This window comes from Piliocolobus tephrosceles, chromosome 1, assembly GCF_002776525.5.
Source record: "Piliocolobus tephrosceles isolate RC106 chromosome 1, ASM277652v3, whole genome shotgun sequence".
NCBI lineage: Eukaryota > Metazoa > Chordata > Mammalia > Primates > Cercopithecidae > Piliocolobus > Piliocolobus tephrosceles.
The window spans coordinates 64,809,468-64,831,022 of NC_045434.1; the positions used below are offsets into that span (position 1 = coordinate 64,809,468).

At 49.5% G+C, this 21,555-nt stretch overlaps 1 protein-coding gene across 1 annotated transcript in view; it reads right to left on the reverse strand.

Moving 5' to 3' along the window:
* Positions 1-1,462: 1,462 nt before the first annotated feature.
* PLXNA2 (plexin A2) overlaps positions 1,463-21,555 on the reverse strand; it is a 221,652-nt gene continuing 201,559 nt past the window's right edge. The window contains exons 22-32 of the mRNA XM_023198398.2: positions 21,283-21,551; positions 19,175-19,241; positions 18,805-18,951; positions 17,983-18,142; positions 17,529-17,632; positions 13,687-13,786; positions 12,510-12,700; positions 10,767-10,936; positions 8,050-8,262; positions 7,230-7,380; positions 1,463-6,554 (exon numbers count right to left, since the gene is read on the reverse strand). Of these exons, the coding sequence (XP_023054166.1) occupies positions 6,459-6,554; positions 7,230-7,380; positions 8,050-8,262; positions 10,767-10,936; positions 12,510-12,700; positions 13,687-13,786; positions 17,529-17,632; positions 17,983-18,142; positions 18,805-18,951; positions 19,175-19,241; positions 21,283-21,551 (1,668 nt within the window). The 3' untranslated portion in view covers positions 1,463-6,458. The remainder of the gene's footprint in view (positions 6,555-7,229; positions 7,381-8,049; positions 8,263-10,766; positions 10,937-12,509; positions 12,701-13,686; positions 13,787-17,528; positions 17,633-17,982; positions 18,143-18,804; positions 18,952-19,174; positions 19,242-21,282; positions 21,552-21,555) is intronic.

Genomic DNA, 21,555 nt, shown 5'->3' on the forward strand with positions numbered 1-21,555 from the left:
GTTGTTGAAAATGACACACTAATTACATGCAGGCCTCGGCACTGAACTCTTCTCCTCTCCTCCTGACTCCTCATGGTGTTATGTGTGCATTTTTCTCACCCTCAGGACCAGCTTTTGCATCTCTCCATTCCATTTGGGAAGGGTGTGTGTGTATGTATATGTGTGCGGTGTGGATGGGGGACACACACTGTGAACTCAGTGGCTGCTAAGTAGGGACTGACGATCTTCTCAATTACGATCTCTTCAAAGTTGTAAGCACACACCATGTTTACCAACACGCACTTGTTTACATGCTTTGTTTTATAAGTCCCAGGCCCCATTCTCCCTTGTGTGCTAGCTGTCCATATTAGACTTCAGGCACTCTGAAGGCAGGGCCTGCACCTCATCCTTCAGGAGGCTCTACTCTTAGTGCCTGGTATGAGGTTAAAGACCCAGAACTCTCTTGGTCCTATTATCATGAAAACAGTGAACAGCAGTTTGCTTGCATGCTAAGTTGAGATGTCAGATGGATTCTTGAGTTATTCTCATCTATTTCTCTTACCAGAGAGCAGAAGTGTTACCTACACACTTTGGAATACCAGCATGTAAAACAGAAAGACGAAAGTACAGAGGAGAGGAGGCATGACCTCCTTGGGTTAAGGGAACCCTAAGGATTAGGAGTCCTAAGATCAATTCCCTACTTCTCAGCCTTACTGCGGAATTGTGATGTTTATGCTGCCTCTGGACTTTGTCAGTCCAGCTACTGTTCTCCCCTAGGCAGGGCCCACCTTCTTGTCTTACCTGCACTGGAACTAAAAGCACACACTATCTGGCATCTTTCCCTTTATTTGCCTTTAATCCTTTAACTGAAAATGACAAAAAAAAAAACCACCAAAACACCCCTTCTCAATGCATGGTGAAACATTCCTTTTTAAGAATGCTTATGATTTTCACTACACTAAAAGGTTGATGAGGACAAGGATCACGTCTTTCTCATGTATTATGTTATCCCCCAGCACTTACCACAGTGCCAGGCCATGCTTAATACATGTTATGTACAAACACGAGTGCACTTTGTACACATGAGTGTACATACACATGAAGAACATGTATTAAGCATGGAGGCAGAGGATGATCTCATTCTTCTGAAACTTCCCTTCGCTTCTGGGAAGGGGTCCTGTCTCCTGGAGTGCACTTGCTGCCTCCAGTTGGAGGAAAGCTGTATTCTGAGGTCTTGGGACTAGGGGGCAGTGTTCACCCACTGGTATAAGCCAGGGCATCCTCTGTGTGTGTGTGTGTGTGTGTGTATTATGTTGATGATGATGACTGGTACATTAATAAGCTCTGGCTCCAGAGAGAATTCTAAAACTCCCTCAAAACAACTTAGCTCATCTTTCCATGAGTACCCTTCTTAAATATGCCCGTAAAATGTTCTTCTGCATATATGCTGCTGAACAATCAGGTTTATTTAAAGATTTAAGGATTTTTAATTCAGTAAACTTTATTTATATATAACAACAGTACAAATTGTGTCCTCAGCTTGCAAAATAGGAGTGTTTCGTATTTACAATAGGTACACAGTAATATATTAGAATAACAAAAAAACCCCACTTTATTGGAACATTTTAAATACTTAATTTTCTTACAGTTTTTATTCCACAACACCTGTAAAAACAACAAAACCAGACAACCATCATTGTATTTTCTTAAAAATATATATAATACAGATTCCAGTGTGTCAAGAGGAGGGGGTTTGAGCAGGAAAAGTTGTGGGGAAAGGCAGGTGGGTTCTGGCCCCTAGTCTCATGTGACAGAGAGCTTGTCCCTTCTTCCGTTACACACGCAAGAACATCTGTTCTGTTTGGGGGGACCATTTCCATTCTGCCTGCCATACCTTCCATGCCAAGATGAAGGCCAAATAAGTCAAAGTGAGGACTCTGAAATGCAGAAGATGTTTCCTTGTGGCCAGGGCAGGAGGGAGCAGGCTGCACTGCAGCAGAAAGAAGACAGCTCAGGCTGAAGGGAGAGCTTTTCTGCGCTGAGAAGAACAAGATGTGGGTGTCCACGAGAGGCTGAGGAATCTCCAGTTTGCTTATTGGGCAGAGGCCCTGTCTGCCGAGCAGTGGCCGTGATCATGTCTCAGGACTTTCCTTGGTACTAGTTAGAAAATACCAAGAGTGAAACCTTATCCCTCATTGATGGGGATCACTGAGCTCCAGATACTAAAATGTCACACTTCAGGGAAACTAGGGAAGAAAGACTGAGTTATGGAAAGGATGCTACCATTTTTCTCAAAGCATATTCCTGAGACAAGGCATCGGAAGGCCCTGAAGTTCATCTCCCAAGTTCCCCGTGGGATCTGCTCCCACAGCCCTGTGTCTATGAAGCCACTTTTCATTTTCTCACCCACCGAGCCTCCTGAGTCTCAATTCTTTTCTGTCTGTGCCCAGGCCCCAGGAGTCTCATGCAAGACACAGTGTGGCTGAGAAAAAAACAGCCTCTCCCGGAGCAGCTGCTGGCTCAGTATTTACCAGCAGCAGGTTAATGGGGGCAGGTGTGGCAACCGGGATGCACCTGGAGATTTATCAGCCCGAGGCTTTCAAATGCTCCCTATTTGTTCTACCCAGGTCATTTTTCGTCCAGCACACCCATCCACTGATTCTGTTTCACGCTCAGCAGGGCCAGGGGTCTTGACTATTTCCTGTCCTCATTTGGTGGAATTGAAGGAAGGTCGGGAGCTCAAGCAGCAGGTGATGTGCTGCCAGAAGAGATGGTGGCAGTAGAAACAAGAGCAGCTCTCATCGCTGGGGGAATGGCCCCAGAATAAGGTAAGGCAGCTGGGTTGGACTACTCTCTTCCTTTGCTGGAGCCCGTTTCCTATAAAACTGGTACCCTGTGCCACTAGGGGAGGAGAACTGTTGCCTGCTAAGTTGGTGGCAGGAACCAGCTTCCTGAAGGATATAAATTCGCTGGAAGAAAGACCTTGGTTTTGTTCTGTGCCGTTTTCCCATCTCTAGAACAGTGGCTGGCAGACAGTGGCTATTCAAGAAGGTTCCCGGATGAATGAATTCAGGGAACAGTTCCCTCCTCCAATGAGATTAACAGCTGATTCGTGCTTTTAATGACTGAACTCTGTAAAGAGGGGAACTCTCTGCCAGTGGGGGATCAAAATGGTTTTGAGAGCCGTGCTGTGGAGAGAGGTAGGACGGCAAGCACAGAAGCACCTGACCCCATGCAGAGGACGGGAGGCAGCAGCAAGGGCCAGCTGGAGGGAGTGCTCTCCGTTACCCATTAGCATCCTCTGTCTTGCCAAGCACCCTTCGGGGGTCATCTTTCTTTTCCAGAGCATTGTCTCTTGTGCAGATCAATGAAATGAAGCAAAACTGATAGACTTTGGAGAGAGACTTCCATCTCTGCCTCCTCCAAGATGAATGGCTTCTTGTAGAGAGGAGCTGTGGCTTCAACACTTCATCCTTACCCAAGGTCAAAATATCCTCAAATTGGATAACAGGGAGAAGAGAGGCCAACCAACTCCCTCTTTTTCTCATTCCAAAGGGTGTGAACTTCATTGGTTCTTGGTGGCCCCAAAGCCAAGAGGTGTGGAGGAGGAACAAGTGGCCAGCTGGAAAGGGGGCAGGGCCTTACAACCTTTCACCCTCATGGCATGGCTTGAGTCCACCTTTTTCCCTTTTCTTAATTCCTTCCTAAAGGATGCCCCAGGCCACTTCCTTTGTCAGCCCAAGTTCCCCAACTCTCTCATGGAATCCTGAGAAATGTGGCCAAACCACTCATAGCCAGCTCTGGCTCTTTCCTCTCCACCCTCCAATTGGCCATTGCCCCATCATTCTCCACGCTCTCCACAAACCTTCAAGGAAACGCCCCAGGGGCAGTGAATTATCTCCAAAAGTAACTGCTGGGAGATGCCAGGTAGATGCATTGAGTTAAGGGTTGGTAGAGATGCTGCTGAGATGTCCAACTACCTTTAGCTTCTTGGTGGAGCAAAGCCTGGATGCCAGTCTGAGCAGCCGTGTGGCCAGAAAATCTTCACCCAAACAGAGCTCAGAAGTTAGATGGGGTGGGCTGGACTTTTTTATGGGTAGCATAAAGTCTCCTGCTCACACTCTTTTTGCCTGTGTCTCCTTTCCTTTTATCTCCATAAATTATGGGCTCTGCGCTGATAAGCTTTGGGTGCTATGAAAAGCAAACACTTTGGCTTGGTGCGGAAGGCCAGTCATTAGTATTTCCTTCAGGCTATTAATAGGGCCCGAGAAACTTTAACAGAAGTGGATTTTCAAAAGAAAGTGGCCTTGGCATGGCTGGTTGTGAATTATAATGAAAACAGCAAGTTTCCTGAGTATTTTGCTGAATGCTTTTCTCTTCCCATTTGTCAGCTGCATTCAGGCAAGAAACTAGAGCTGGGGGGACCAGGCAACGTCTGCTGTGTGGTTAGACAGCGATCCAAAGCTACACGCCAAGGATGGAAGCCAGCCCTCTACGCTCCCCTCCCCCAGCCCTCTCCTGGGAATCACATGTGGTCAGCAGGGCCTTTGGAAAGTGGAACCACTTGGAGGTAAAGCAGGGTACAGAGAAGCTGGAGCCCAGAGTTAATAGCAGAGGAAATGACCCTGGTCCAGTCTCTCTTGGAGGAGCTGGTCTAGCTTCCCAGCATCATAGCCTAGGATTCTCGACCCTTTGAAAAGTGAGGAAGGGCAGATTGTTCCTCTTTATCTTCCCCAGTCCCACCCCTTTGCTTCCCTTGTGTTCCTACCCCCTGACTCCAATGCTGCTTGCAGAGAAGTTGGAGCTGGCTGCTCGGATCCAAGCTAATGTGGGAGGCCTGGACACTCTGATGGCTATCCTGGCCACCAAGGTCCTGACACCAACAGAGCTCCTTTCCTCTCGATGACTCCCGCTGGCTTCTATGGGGCCTCTGGACCTGGGCATGGAGCTTTGGTCTCTTTGTTTGGAAACTACACTCAGGAGAATTGGTCATCCATAGTTTTAGGCGTCATCAGAAGAGACAGAGAAGGAAAGTCCAGTGAGAAGTCATCCACTTGTCCTTCACACCCACAAGTCCATGAGAGGCAGAAAGAGAGGCAGAAGGTAGTCACGTGGGCATGCCACAGTCATTTCTACTGAGGAAGTGCTGTAGGCCCAGATGGTCAGGAGCTTTCATATATGAGCGAAGGGTTGTCTCCCCTCTCCAGGCACAAGAGAATGAAAGAAAGAAAGCATAGTAATAAATACTGCAGCTTCTGTAACCTATGCTCTTCAAGTATTGCTTGCTGTAAACAGTGTTTGATTTTTGTTTTCTTTTTAATTACCAGGAACTACTGGATGATGGGAGTGAACTCCAAAGTCAAACACCCATGTCCCCAAATCAACTTCCAAATGGAACCTCATGGAGGCCTGGCCCACACACCTCCAGGCCGTTTCCCGAGGGTGCCTGGTTTATGACAGGGATTGATATGAGGCAGGGCTGCCCAACCTTCGCAGGGAGGCCAGGTGTCTGGTCTGGGAGAGGCCCACTTCACCCCACTTCTCATAGTAACTTTAGGGAAATTGAAAGGAAACATATCAAAGACCAGCTCCTCATTTGTTGAGGTTTAAGATTAAATAAAACAAAACAAAAAACAGTAGCAAAAAGCATTGGTACTATCTAGGTACGCATCTCCTCTCAAAAGATGAGAATATGCAGGTATGTGGTAGGTAAAGCTCAGTTTCCAGTCAGCCAGGGTGAGCTCTTGATGGCTTTGCAATTTTTGCGAAGTTCTGGAAGTCCCATGCTCTTCTGGCTGCCGGTATAATTTCAGGTTTTACTGGCCTCCGTTTTTGTGAAGTGTTTGGTGCATACTTGTGCTCATTCTTCTTCTCCTCCTCTTCACTTTTTTTTTTTTTTTTTTAATTTCAAGGAAAAGGAGACAGTCACTTTCTCTCCAATGTCTCTCAGCATCTCTTTGCTTTTTCTGGCATTTGGAAATAGGCATTATATAAAGAAGGAGGAATGGGGGAAAAGAAGGAAGGGAGACAGAAATCAGAATTAAACAAAAGTTGAACGGGATCAACAGGGCGGCTTTGTGTTTTATTTCTGTTTTTTTCCCTTTTTCTTAAAAAAAATTAAATAAAGTTCTTATTATTTCCCCAATATACATCAAATGAGTTTTCATGCAAAGCAGCAGTCACAGAGGCAGAACTGTCCCCAGCTCGTGCCTCTCGGCTTGAAGAACCACCTTCTCCTGGCCCCAGGTTCTCTGGTGTTCTCACTGTGGATGGATGACGCCCACTGTCTCTCCCAGCTGGAACTGGCTATGACGAAACTTGGCTGGCATAGGGAGAGGGGCCCTCCCCTCTCCCCAGGATGGGGTCTCAGGGGACAGCAAGCTCTGGGGTCTGATCCCCATCACTTGTCCTTCCATCTGAGACTCCCAGTGTGACAGCTTGGACAGGTCCCTCTTCCCAGGAATGCGAGGCTCCTCCTCTCAGCTCTCAATGGACATGGCATTAATGAGCTGCTCCACCTTATAAGCCAGCCGCTGCCGCCGCGCCTGCTCATCCTGCTCTAGGGCCCCGATGAGCTGAGGAGCAAAAACAAAGGCAGGAAGACTTCAGGACTCAGAAGAGAAGACACCGTTTTCCAGAGTCCTCCCTCTTCACCCTGTCTACCTTTCCATTCTGCCTTCATGCACATAACCTTAAATAATTTAAATGATTAACTGAATGAATACATGCACACACACCTATATATATGTATGTATGCATGGTGCTTAAAACATTATCTGGCATAGGAAGTGCTATGCAAGTGTTAATTATTGCTGCTACTACTACTACTACTTTCAGGTTCAATGCTATAGAAGCTTTGTGAATTTTCCAAAGCTGTCCTATTCAACTTGTATTCGTATTAGGGTCCACCTGTCTATCTGAAATGTAACTGACAGGATCCGCCCGAGTGCAAAGAATAGTTTGATTCATTAAGAGAGAATGAAATTAATTATACAATACTTTGAACTGAAAAACAAATGATTAAAAGTGTTATTTATTGTGTTAACAATGAGTGAAAGACAATGAAGCGTATAAAGCCTTCAGTGAATCAGGAGTTGAGTTGCCCCATAAAGGAATGATAATTTTTGAGCTCATGGGCTTCTGACTCCCTGAATGTTTTTCTAAATTGCCATCTATTGTTATTTAAGGACTGAGTCAGGCTTCCTGCTCCTTGCCTGTTGGTTTCTGTCCCCGCTGGGGCCCTGTCTCACCTCCTCACTATACTTGCTGACGTAGGAGTAGATCTCATTGAGGGCACTCAGCATGTTGAACTCCACGGCGTGCAGGCGGGACTGCTCGGCGAGGTAGGCATTCATGTCCTGGTCACTGATGGCTGGGAGCTTGGCAATGTCTGCGTAGTATCTGCCAGAGACAGGACAGACACCCTGATGGAGGCCTCAGCAAACATTTACCTATAGCTACCCTGGGCCCAGGTCCTTCGAGGGCACTGATGTCCCCAGTTGCTCCTGCCTCCTATTTCTCTTCTGATGTGGCTTCCTCTGGCCTCTTGCTTCAAGCTGAGGTTGAGGCTGAAGGCCAGGGTTTCTTCAGTAGATTCCATCTAGCTTAGAGCTCGTGGCTGCAGTACCCAACAGAGTGGTTAAAAGCCCAGACTCTGACCAGGCTCTTTGTGTTCAGATCCCAGCTCTGCTACCTGCTAGCTGTGTGACGCAGGGCAAGTTATTTAGCCTCTCTGTACCTCAGTTTCCTCATCAGTAAAATGGGGATAATAATAATAGTGGCTCCACAACTCTGCTGGACATTTTAATGAGATGATACACACAAAATCTTATTAGAACGCTGAGTGCTTAGCACATGCTCAATGAATGGTAATTAGGATGATAATCATCTGACTTCCATGGGCACATAGCCACCCTTCCTCCCGAAGCGGGGGGTATGGGCAGGGAGGGGAGCGGGAGGTCCTGAGGAGGTGACAGACACCGTCGTCTGAGTCCTCGGTCAGTGATGTCTATAGAGCGGGGAATGGGCAGGGAGATAGGGGCATGGGCCTGTCCTGAGGGTGCTACTGACCTCTCCACCCAGCTCTTGTAGCTGGGGATGTCCTTGGCATAGAGCAGCTTGTTGGAGGGGGAGTCCTTGCCCAGCCGGTGCTCTGACGTTGAACAAGAGTCCATGAAGGTCTGGGCCACCACAGAGAGGCAGGCGTCCGTGATGCTGCCCTTGTGGATGTCAAACACGAACTGGGGGTTCTTAATCACGTTCACCCAGAAGCGCAGAGGGAGGCTGTGGGGAAAGGCAGAGCAGACTTGAGAATGCATGCGGGCCATGCCCCTTCTGCTGCCCACTGATATTCTTCCCCCACGAAGTTCAAATCGTCCACCTGAAGGGGCAAAGGAGTAAAATGGAAGAAAATGGGTCCAGCCAGGGTGAATTTAGCCTAAGCTGTTACTGACCTGGGAGAAATGGAGGGAGAGGCACCTTGTGTCCTAAGGGGGACACTGACCCTGATCTCTAACATCCGAGGGCTGGGGCTGGGTGTGTTCTGTTCCCTCCTGGGAGACTTTTCTAAAGGCCTCTGTGCCCCTAGGCAAGCCCAAGTACAGAGGACAGCACATTTTCTCAGGGCCTCAAACAAAGCCACCAGGCTCCTGGAGTCCCTTCACAGTGTCCGTGGCCATTGTCCGGAAGAAGGCAGCCAGCAGCCCCAGGCTCAGCTTCAGAGCGGGCACAAAGGGCGCCACCTGCGCTCCCCGCCCAGTGCGGCTGCCCAAGCTACTTCCCAGGGCTGGCCTGGCCTGGCTGGGCCGAGGAATGGGCTCCCCTGGGGGAAGTTCTTTCATGACTCTCCCCAGGGCATTCTTGTATCTGGGCAGGGGCAGAGGGAGAAGTGGAGGCCATTGTTGGCACCCTGGGAATGACTCGCTGTAGCTCAGATTTTCCCACCCCAAGAGGAACCGATCAGTAGTTAGGAGACTTCCTTCTGCAACTCGGGAATTTATAACCAGAGGAGAATGAGTTTTCTCTGCTCCTTAGGCCATAAAGCAGATAAGCCCATTTACTCTCCTTCAAAATCAGAACAGCTGCTGTTTTTACTTCCTTTTCCAGCTTTGCCTTCTTTCCCAGCTGCCTCCTGGGCTTTAACTCTTTTGACTCCTCTGTGGAACAGGCCCTGTCGCAGGCTTGTCCTCCAGCCTGAGATGATGTTCCCAGCTCCCCAGCTTCTTCTTTCCCCTTCTTCATCTTCTCTCGACTCTCGTGGGCCCCAAACTTTCCCAAATGTCTCAGTAGTGCCAGGTCTTGGGAAAGATCTGCGTTACCCAGACTCGGGCCCTTCCATGAAGATTTCTGCCTATCCTCCAAAACACAACAGGATCCCTCACTTTCCTTTAGCCTGGGAGGAGTTGCTGCAGCTGAGCTGACTCATCTCTTCTGCCCTCCCCTTCTTCTGGCAGCCTTGGGTAGTTTCTGGTAATCCTTCCCTGGACATTTGCTACTGAGGTCTGGATAAGGGAACTCTCTCCACACCACGATGCCAGGGTAGTGCATTTCTGTTCCTTGGGTCCGGCCAGCACGCCGAAGGTACAGAGATGGGGATAACCCTGGACTTTCTCTTGATTTCCCCCGAATTGCTCTCTCCCAGCACTGGGCTGGGGATGCTCCAAAGCAAAGGGGACAGGCATGTGCTGTCCAGGGAATGCAGATCTGGAAGGCCTGTCCTGGCAAAGTGGACTGTGGGCTCCTAACCCTAGGGCCACCCCAGCCTATCCATTTCACTCCACTGTGATCAAAGCTGCAGATTGAGGAAGGCTCAGTGACCACAAGACCCGGGAGGAGGAAGGAAAAGATGGGGCTGGGGTTGGCTTTTTCCAAAGTGTTTTGTTGGTTGCTAGGACTTTTGATTCCCAAATAACAGCCTGGGCCCATCTGTGTCGGCTCTGTTTTCTGAGGAGACCGCTGACTCCAGACAGCTGCATGGGCTGCCTGCCCAACCCAAATGCCTGGACCTCCCCTCCGTGCTCTTTCCCAAAGGAAGCCTTTTGATGCCAGCTCTTGGCCGGGTCCTGTCTGACCTGAAAGCCAGTCCTTAGCTTGGTCTGTGGTCCAGGTTCAAAACCCAGGAGGATAAAGTCTCCTACCAGGGGCCTGAGGGCTTCTCCCACTGCTGGTCTGGTTGCGGAGGTGACTTTAGGGGAGAGAGTCATGCCTGCGGGGCATTCTGCCTGCTGCTTCCTGAAAGCTATGGCGCCAGGATAATCACTTGGCCTTAAGAGATCAAGTTTGCAATGAAATCCTCCCTGTCAGTGGGCTCAAGTCTATAGCAGGTGTGAACTCCCTCTCCAGTGCTGACCAACTTCACCAGGGGTCTCAGTTTAATTCAGGGCTTCCCCATCTCAGGAAGTGCCTTAGAACTGCCCCACTCAGAATGCCCCACAATGCCTGGCTGTGAAGCTCTGCTGCAGGCTTCAAATGCAGTTCTTTGCAGGGGCTCCCCCAGCTCCCTTCTCCTGAGAACCAGAGATCTCACAGCCAGGGGAGGAGGCTCTTCTTGGGGGACTCAAGGGTGCATCCTAGTGCTGGGCCTCAAGCCAGGCAGACCCTACTTGGCACAGGCAGCTGGGGACTGTGTGGGCTCTGCAGAGCATATGTGCACTATTCCAGGAGCTTCGGATCACCCAGCCCCAGCTGAGAATAGGCTACCCTCCCACCCTCCCGTCTCCTGGTCCTCATCCCTCGTAGCTCCAGGCCTCTCCAGGCTGCGCCTCCTGCTGAGCTCCCCTAGGGTTTACCAGTTGCTTTTCCAGGTGTGCCGCACATCTGTGTCGTGAATGCTGTGCCTGTCGGCCTGCTCATCCAGGAAATCAAACATGTACTTGATGGCCAGGGGGAGAGCGCTGCCCCGGTGCACAGTGCTGAACAAGGTCTCAAACAAGTCGTCCACGAACTTCTGCAGGGTGCCCTGGAGGAGGGGTAGGGAAGAGTGAGACGGAGTAGGGGTGATGGCAGGAGCAGACAGGCATACCAGATGGTGCCTTGGATCCATCCTGCCTTGGAAATTTGTCTGGGACACGAGGCTGTGCAGGCAGTGTTGTGGGGTGGGGCGGTGGGGGGGGGGGGGGGGGGAAGGGCACTATTGGTTAGCTGGGGAAGTGGGAGAAACTGGGTGGGCTGTGGATCCTAGGGAAGAATCTCTCCTCCAACCTGCAGCCACATTCCACATTCCACATTCCACATAGGGTGTAGGATCGGGGTCTTTGATAGGAAGACAGGAAGTGCCCTGAGTCTGGGCTTCCCATGGGTGAATGAGGGGACACAGGCTGTAAGCCAGTCTGGAAAGGGTGTCCAAGGAACAAGCTGGAGGACCAGGTGCCTCCTGGCAGGAGCACAGCAGGACTGGGAGAGTCTGATAGAAAGGTATGAAAAGGCTTAGGATATTGGTGGCCTGGGACAAGTGGTATCTGGAGTGTGGAATGCGGGTGAAGGGTCTAGACTCAAGAACACCCCCAGGCAGAGTGCTGATCCACAGGGCTTTGGTGGGTTTCTGGAACAGGAATAAGACTTGGCCTGGCTCCCACAGTTTACAGGCTCATGGCACACCTCTGAGGGTCAGTAGAAACCTGTAGCCTTTTCTGTTATCTGTTTGTTGGTCTCTTATTGTTATGCTGAGCATATCAGGCAAAGCTAAAATGGAGACATGGGGTCTGGTGGAATATTTCTGGGCCACTCTGGGGGCAAGTTTGGGAGCTGTAAGTTGGATGCCACTGTATTAAAACTTCAGTGCCACTGTTGGAGGGTCCATGGGGGAGAGTATTTGAAATCTAGCCCCGCCTGGAAAATATGGACTCTTATACTTAAGTATACCTTATACTTACAGGCTTATTTTGTTATCTTCTAGGAAGGCTAGAAGATGTAGCCTCGCTTGCATCAACATTTGGGAGTAGCTGGGGTAGGATGGGATGGGAAGGGGAAGCCTCCCCTTGGATTACTGGCAGGCCAGGCCTCTGTGCTTTCCCTCCCATTGTGGCCAGAAAGGGGATAGAAAGGGCAATGATAATGGAGGCCAGCATATCTATCCAACTAATATCAGCAAGAAACCCCAGTGCCTTCCTAGAGCTTAAGGGGTCCAGAGGGAGAGAGCTGCTCCTCTGATGCGAAACAGTAGTCTCAAGAAGTATGCAGAAAGCAAAGATATGTTTGCTATTTTTGCCAAAGGACAGAGAACAGCAGTGGCCTGATTGTTTAGAAGCCCTGCCCGGGGAACTGGACTCTCTCTCTTTTTTTTTTTTGTTAGTGGAGATTGGGTCTTGATATGTTGCCCAGGCTGGTCCCATACTCTTGGGCTCAAGTCATCCTTCTGCCTTGGCCTCCCAAAGCACTGGGATTATAGGCGTGAGCCACCATGTCCGGCTGTACCTGGACTATCTGACTGGGTCCTCTTGAAGGACACAGTATAGACTTCCTTTCTGTGCTGTGGAGTGGAGGGACGTGCTCCTCTAACAAGCGCTCCCTGGTCTGGGCAGAGCGGGAGTTACCTTGGTGGCCAGTAGCCGGGTCAGATAGATCTCGGACACCATCTTGCTGCCCCGGTCACCCTCCTTCTGGTCACCGTGGTCATGGTTCTTCACCAGATGCCACACCTTGACCCCACTTTCCAGATCTGGGGTGATCATTGGGGCCCGGGACCGTAGGCTGTCGGGGCTGCCCGTGTACCTGAAGGAGGAGTCTGAGGAGAAGGGGGTGGTGGAGGGCTGTGAGTAACTGAGTCACCATCCTTGCTTGTAGATACTCCCAGAATCCCTGCCCGCCTGCTGCATCCACTCAGAATAAACTCATTTCAGCTGAAAAGGGGCTGCGGGGACCTCATATATGGTAGGTTATTTTAGGGATCCTTGGTTGGCATGAGGACAAAAGAGCCTGAAGGCTTTTTTAGAAGAGGATTTATGAATTTTGTGAATTAGAGAGACCCTCGGGAATTTGGGTATCACCTCTACTCAGACACTCCCAGCAATGAATAATTAATAGGTAAAACATCAATAGGATATTTTCGTCAGTGCTTTAATAGAAATCTGGATACTAAAGAGCTGCAAGTTGTAATTCTCCTCTTGGGAGTTAAGGGTCTCTTCTTGCATGGGGCCTGGGGTATGGAATTTCCTGAGCCCTTTTTGGTGCTGCTGGGTTCAGTCCTGCAGTGCCTTTTGGTTGGGAAGCCCAAGGCCTTAGTGCATACATGAAACCAGAGCAAATAAAATAAGGGACAAGGAGGTGCCATAACCTCATTGCCCAGAGGGTCTGGGGGCCCCAGTACTCCTCTGACTAATTTATTGATCAAACTGGGACACTTGTAAGAGTAGAGGGAGGGGCACTCTTAATAATTCAGCCAGGACAACAGGCATGAACTGGACTGGCCCAGGCAACCTGGGATATATGAACCCCCAGCCAGGTGTCTTCCTGGTTCTGGGCCACTCTGACTCCTCCACCAGGCAGGGATATCAAAGAAAGGGCACATGATGCCACCTGCTCCCACAGGTCTGAGGGTGCAGGCTGCCTGGGAATGCCTGGACTGGGGAGGACAGAAACCAACTGGCAGGAGCCTGTGATTGGGCCAGCAGCAGTAAGGGCTGCCTGCTGTTAGAAGGGGTAGCGAGTGGGCCCTGCTAGGTCGCGGAAGACTCTGCTCTGAGCTGCCCAGTCTGCCCTCCTGGTTCTCACCATATCTGCTGATGGATGTCCGGGAGATGCTGGCAGAGGCAGGGATGTTGTAGGAGGAGGTCTGTTTGGGGACCAGAGCCACCACCGACCTGTCTGACACCTGAAAAGGGTACAAAGGGTACAGTATGGTGAATGTAGGTGTCTTGGGAAGTTGGAGTCAAGTATTTCTAGAGGGTTATAAGACAGCTGTGGGGTAGAGAGCAAGGAGTACAGGAATACTAGAAACAACCACTACTGCTGTTTTTTTGAGCTTTTATTGGGTTAGAGCTGCACAACCCAATATAATGGCTACTTGCCATGTGCGTTGATTGAGCATTTGAAATGTGGTTAATCCTAACTAAGATGAGCTGTGTCTAAATTGAGATGTGCTATAAATATACATTACATGCTGGATTTCAGTGACAGTATGAATACAAATATTAACTATCTTATTGATAATTTTTAAATTGATTACATATTGAAATGATAATGATTTTAGACCAGTTAGATTAAATAAAATATGTAACGTTAATTGATCTTTTTATTTTTACCTTTTTAATGTGACTAATACAAAAAGTTTAAATTACACATGTGGCTTGCATTATATTTCTACTGGACAGCACTGGGCTAGACCCAGTCTCCCATCCACTTGTGAGCTACGCACAAGTATTCCCATTTTGCAGATGAAAAAAAAATGGAATCATAGGGAGGCTAAGCAACCTCTTAAAGGTTACATAATTCATACATGGTAGAGCCAATATTTGTAGCCAGGTCTGTCAGGCTCCAGAGCACATGTTCTCTTCATTATATATTCTAACTTGGAGTTTTATTTCGAGTCACACTGGTCTGAAGCCCATTTTCCCTTTTGGCTCTGCTTTCTTTCTGGCCTGGGTCCTATAATGCCTGGATCACTTCAAATAGTTTCACCAAAAGGGCAGCTACTCTTGGGGACTGATGGAGAAAGATAGTGTCTTGTCCCATCCTCTATGAGGGCGCCCCAGCTCAGCACCCAGCCTGCAGGGAGAGGGCTGATAAATGAGGAGCCATATTGAAGACATTTGGGGCCATTTTGATTTAAGATTACCCTCCATCCAATAAAAACAGAGAATCCCCAGAATCGTGGCGATCCAATTAAACCCCTAACGCAGAGGGAATAAAACAGCTATAATAATGTTATGGGCCATAAAACATTCCTATTAAACCATTTTTTATTTTAACAATTTTTATGAACTTTATAAGTTTGATTTATAGCTGCACCAGTCATAAAACCATCTTTCTGGGTCTTAAATTGTCAGTCCCTCTCTCCCACCAAAAAAGAATTAAATGTGGGGAAGTCAAACTATAAATGAACATTAGTGCTAACGAGATTTCCTGATAGTGGGTTTTAGTGGTGGTGTTTAATTTTACCCTCCCTATAAATCTGTGGAAGCCTGGGAAGTTTTTTAACATCTCTTTGTTAATTAAGATTATGCAGATTTTCTTCTGCAGGGGCTCCAAGGACCTTTGACTCCAGAGAGGGTAACAAGAGGGCAGTGCATTGACTCGATGGTATAAAGCTCCAAGGTCCTGTGCTTGGAAGGTGCCAAGACTCCATTACTTCCCAGCTAGAATAGCTCCCTGGACTTGTCAGCTGTTGGTACCATCAGCACCAGGACAGGGAGGGGGACAGTCTCTACTTCTGTCTTTCAGGAATTCTCCTTATAACTGACAGCCCAGAAATGATACCCAGAAAGCTTGGCAGGGGCAGGAGTTTACATTCCCAGGGAGAACAGATTACATTATCATTTATAGTTTCTTGTCACCTAATGAAAGATTCACAAGGTGACTCAAATGACCACAGTTCAACTCAATTGCAGGTCTAATCACTAAACCTCTCTTGTCCTTGGTTTTTCTCTGTTTTAACCAACAGGTGGTGCAAATCCATGGTCAAGATGACTGGCTGGGTCTGACCTTGGCTCTGCTGCCTACCCGCTCCAGGACTTAACCTCTCTGAGCCTTAGTGGTCAGTGGGGATAATAATTGCATGTTGTTTGTGGTGAGAATTAAAGAAGTTAAAACACAGAAAGGCTGAGAGCAATGCCTGGTATCCAGTGAGCACACAGTAAATGTTGGTATTGGTGGTGCTATTATGAGCATCATCATCATCATCACAGTCTCCCAAAGTGGGGAATACTCCCTGCTGTCCCCTGTCACTCAGGGCTAGCATGTGGGAAGTGACTTGCACTCAGCAAAAGCTCAGTAAATATTTGAGGAATGAATGCATACATGAATGATAAATGACATCAGGGAATTGAAAGTGCTTTGTATGATCAGCACCAAAAGAACAGAATAGTTCCTTCTTCTGATTGGGAGCCGCAGGTTGGAAAGCCCAGTAACAAGCATTAGGGTATCAGAGGCAGAAGCAGAAAGACCCCACTCCTGCCCTTTAGAAACTCATGATTTGGGAGCATCATGCTGTTTTCTTTTGCACTTTCTTATTCAACTTTAATTGGTTCATTACAATTGTTCTACCGGATACATTAAGCACCATATGAAGTGGTGGTGGTTGGGCATGTGTGTATGTGTACAGAATTAACAGGGAGTGATGGCAGCTACCTTATCTGTGAGTACAATCCTGGGCACCTCACACTTTCACAAATAAGGGTTGTTATCTCCATTTTATAGATGAGGAGCCCAAGGTGCAGAGAGATTAAAGTCACAACACCAGTGAGTGGGGAAGCAGAGGTTAAATACAGCTTCTAAAGCCTCTTCTCTTCTCACTACACCACACTCATGTCCTCTGGGCGGGGGTCCAGGCAGAGTGTCAGGATGGGGGGTGCAGGTGAGTCAGGGGGATGGAGCCTGGAGAAGAGCATTTTTGGGGATCCCCTGTGCCCTAGCTTCCTCTGTGCCCGCGGAGGCTCCTGCCAGCTCCAGCGCCTGGTGGTTGGCAGCTCAGTGCCTGAGAGCCCAGCCTGCCAGCCCCTCTGCAAATCTTTCTTTCCGAGACAGGGACATGGGAGGATGTTATTAATCAGACGATCCCATGGGTCTTGCAGCCTGAGGCGCTTCCTCTGGTTGGTTTAATTTCCCTTGGTGTCTCTTATTTCCAGTTTTTATTTTAGTATTTTTTCTGAATCCCAACCTGTCTACCTGTGCTTAATCTTACAGAGACCCCCCAGCTGGGAGTGGTTACCATGGGAGGGGAGAAGACGCAGGAGTAGATACCTCCTTGATCTTGTGTTCTTTCGCAGGGATTTTTTTTTTTTTTTTTTTTTTTTGATTGCTCATTCAATGTGTCTGCCTGTGTGCTAAACACCTCAACTTCTATCTTGTATCTATTCCATACAACTGTTTGGGGCAGGGTTCACCAGGAGCCCCATTTTCCAGGTGAGAGAAAAGAAAGCCTGGGTAATTTTCCCAAGGAAACCAGCTAAGAGGAAGAATGTAAGACCTCAAGAGAAGTCTATCCAACTCCCTGCTCCACTGTAAGTCAGAGGTGTGGGCTGCGTTAGTAAGATGCTAAAGAGAGAGTGCCAGGTACCTTAAGGCAGCTGTCCATGTGGAGGGCTTTGCAATATACAGTTTTTTTTTTTTTTTTTTGCAAATGTAGAGGTACACAGAATAGAAATGCCTAGACCGACCTTACCCCAGACCCATTAAATATGTTTCTGAGGGTAGAGTCTGGTCACTCATGTTTTTTATCAGTTCCCTCAGTAATTCCAACGGGCAGCCATGGCTAAGAATCCCTGTTCTATGTTCCAGTTGGAGGAGGAAAGCAGGGAGAGGAAAATCTTTTTCAGACTTTTGAGGCCTTAGAGCAAGGCTTAGCGGGAAGGGAATATTCTGGGAAGTTGAAGAGGGGAAGAGACACCCCCTCTCACCTGATAATGCATCAGTGTGTTGAGCCGCTTCCAGTCACCCTCAATCTTGGTGGTGATGTCCTCATCTTGCAGCACGACCCGGGCGATCCGGCCTTGGCGCCACTCTGGGAGGAGGGGGTGGTGCAGGGAGCAACGTGAAAGGGATGAGGGCTGTGAGCCAGAGTCTCCCGATTGCACCTTCTCTAGGGACCTGGCAACCTGGCCCCCTCAAGCTGGTACCAATAACAGAGGCTAGAGACATCTAGGGCTCCATGGGCCCAGGCAGCAGAGGAAACACGTGGGTCTCCTCAGAGACAGCCACATCTGAACAGGCAGTGCCCAAAGCGGGAAGCATTTCACATGGGCCTCACCTGATCAGGATACAGTCATGCCGCTGCAAGGGTTGTGTGCAGGGCAGCTTCCCTTCTTTCACCCCTCAACCCCTGCCCTCACACTCTGAGTCCAGGCTTCCTACCCAAGTCCATGTCCACCGCCCTCGGCCGCTGGGAATAGGGCACATTCTTATACACGGCATCAAGAATCTTCTCTTTGACTTGTGTGATGGTGTCACAGTTTAACACCTTCACTGGGATCTCTGGGCTGTTCTCGTTGTCAGGGTTGACGCAGTTCAGGATCTACAAGTGGGGGACAGAGGGTGAGCAGGACAGGAGCTGAAGGAGTAGGTTGAGGGAGAGGGTCAGGACCTCAGAATCTTCTTTTTCCAAAGTTCACTCTCTTTATAGGGGGAATAAAGGTACTTTTCTGGTCTGTGACTCAGTTTCCCTCACCTTTGTAACATCTGCCAAATGACAGCCTGAGTCATTGTGTCCACTTTTTCATTCTCAAAGCACCAGGACTCTACTTTCTAGCTCCTGGATGGCTTAGGAGAGACTATAGTTCTGGAATGAAGCACCCTCGGTGTTTAGAGATGGTTCTAGATGTATGAGAGACTAGTGGTGCACTTCCCCAAAGCCTCTATGTTAGAAACCAACATACATCTTTCTCATAATGCCAATTACCCAATACCTAATGATGGATGAACTTTTTTCTCCCCCAATATTGTCTAGGGTAAACAGAGGCATGGAGTGCTTTTTAGGGCTTACCAAATGAGATGGGATTGGGGGGTGGGCCTGCCTGTCTTGCTCTTGGTACATGTAGTTGCCCTTTGGGCTCACCCCAGACCAGCCTCCCATCATCCTCTTTATTGACCCCCTAGACTGCTTTTATGGACAGAAGGCAGAGTAAGGGGCAGGAGCAGAAGATACACATGTGGGCCTGGAGCTTCTGGCTTCCTCACCAGGGTCTTGTACTCGATCTGCTGCCGGATGAGCTTGTCCTCACTCAGGGAGTAGCGGGCCTCACCCGTGATGGCGTCAATAGGGCCCTTCTCCATCTGCTGCTTGATGGCGCAGTATAGCATGAAGAGTGGCTCCCCCGCACACTCCTGTGGGCACAGGCAGGGCAGGAAGTGTGGGCGTGGCTTCCTCAGGTTTGCACGCTTTCCCTTTCCTCTCTCGGAGCGAGGCCAGTGGAAGGAGGGGCTTTAGCACACCCAGTCCAGGTTCCTGCTCCTGAGGGAGGGGGTCCCCATGCAGCCCTGTGGCCAGGATCTGAGCAGCAGCACCATCTGCCCTGGACTCTAGGCCCCATCTCACTCCCTTTCTCACCTTTAGGAACTTGTGCAAGAGGAAGGCGAACCAATTGGTCAGCATCTTTTCAGCCACAGACTCTGTCCTGGGGAAGGAAGAAAGGGTAAGGGGCAGTCCTTCACAGAGGGGTCTCCATGTGGGGCCTGGACTTGTCGCGAGGTCTCCCAAGAGAACAATGGAGCATGCAAGAACGCAGGGTGGGGTGTCAGGACACCTGGGTCCCAGCCCAGCTCGCCCAGTAACTAGACTGGGACCTGGAGGTAGGGGTGGTTTCTTTCTGGGCCTCAATTTCCTATGAAAATGGAGAGGTTGGCCTTTTCAGCCCTGATGGTCCATGGTGCTCTGAACTGCTTTGGCTGCATCTGAGACAAGGTCTGCGGATAAAGGCACCTCACTATCCCATGGGGCTATAAAGAACCGGTTCTCCCAACTCACTTCTGGTCTTAAACTAGAGAGTTTCCCGGTCCTTCTGGGCTTTCTTGCATGCATGAGTACCCTGTTTTGCCTATCTGGAAGGTGCCTGGTCCCTTCCCCTCCAAAAACACTCAGGGTTAGACTTTCCTGGGTTCAAATCCTGATTCTGCCATACACTGGCTGTGTGACCTTGGGCAGGTCATTTAACCTCTCTGGTTTCTGTAGTCACATCTCTAAATTGAGACAGTTGTAATAACATCCACCCCCGATGGTTGTTGTCAGGGTTGAATGAGTTAATATTTGTATTTGTAAAGTGCTAAGAAAAGTGCCTGGCACCTGCTAAGCACTATGCATTAGCTGTCATTATTGCTGTCATGTGGGGTCTTGGATCCCAGCCCTCAGGTAGAGAGCAAGGCTTAAGTGTTTTGCCAACAGGGGATTTGCTCATGCAAGCACTGGCCCCCCTCCCCTTCCTATCCCAGGGCTACAGATCTGGGGATTTGGGAAGGAACAAAGCGACTGTGACAGACCCTCAGTGAAGGGGATGCCGGAGGGGTATTTTAACTCCCTGCACATGGTGCAAATTATACCCTCTGGTTGCAGTAAATCCCAGGCATTTGCCAGGGCTGCTCTGCAATCTGGGCCTGGGAGAGAGTGACAATGGCAGAAAAAATTGTAGCTCTCTCCCCTGGCTCCTCCCAGCACCCTCTCCCTGCATTGTGCCTGAGATTAGCTCTAATTTAAATACAACAGTTTTTAATGAGAGTTTCTAATGCTCAGTTTGGCAGGATGGGGGCTCAGTACTCATAAAACAAAGCCATTCTTCCTCCCTCCTCAGCCCACGTGGGGTCTGGAAGCCTGAGACCTTGCTATAGGAAGGCTAAAGAGGAGGGGTAGTGAATGGAGGTGGAACCCTCCAGCCCCTGCTGCCCAGAGGACTCCAAAGCTGTGCAGGGCTCCCCACGGCCTCTATAGAGGTTGGGCTCAGGGGATGCTGAGGTCTCCAACCCTCTCCCCCGCCAGGAAAACTGCAGCGGGCATGTGTAGTGGATGCTGTGATTCAGATCCAGGAAGCTGAGCTCAGAAGGCACAGCCTTCCAGGCTGTCCAAATCCCGAGCTCAGTGCTACGCAATAGAACCTCCTGCGATAATGCGAATGTTCTCTATCTGTGCGGTCCAGTATGGTGGCCACTAGCTGCAATGTGGCGACCAAGCACTTAGAATGCGGCTAGGTGCTAGGGCAATGGAGGAGCTGGATTTTACAGTCTATTTCATTTTAATTTGTAGCAGCTACCTGTGGCTAGGGATTGCTGTGCTGGACTGCACAGCTCTAGAGACACGGGGAGGAAGAGACCATGAAATAGGAATTATTTTTCTCATTTTGTCTAGGAGGAAACTAAACAACAGAGAGGTTACAACACTGGCTAGAAATCACAGAGCTAGCAGGAGGCAGAGCTGGGACTCCAGCTGAGATCTGAGGAAAGGTCTGAGCTCGTCCATCACACTTGGGCAACTTCAAACTCTGTAGTCTCCCTGGGCTGAAGGAAAGTCAGATTCTGCCCTGCAGAGACGTGAGGACACAGGCTGCTCTGAATGGGTGCCCCTTCTGGGGAATGGGCCTTCTCATGCTGCTTGTGGGGCCTGCTATAATGAGGTACTCTGTCCCCGTTCAGACTCCTGCCACCCTCTCCACCCACTGCTGCGGGCCAGACCTCCGGAGTAGCAGCTTGGGGTGGTTCTTGTTCTCCAGGTTCTTATCGATGAGGTCAGAGAGTAGCTGCTTGAGGACATCGGTGGCGTACTCCAGGCGGCCCTGCAGGCCGGTCATGATGAGTGAAGCCACGTTGCCCCGGTCGCGCATGGAGAAACTACGCTGCAGCTCCAGGGTGCGGATGAAGGTCAGCAGGAACACCTTGTTGTTGATGAGCTGGGCAAAGAGCTTCAGGGCCTTCTCCACGTGCTGCTGCCCATTTCCTTGTACCTGG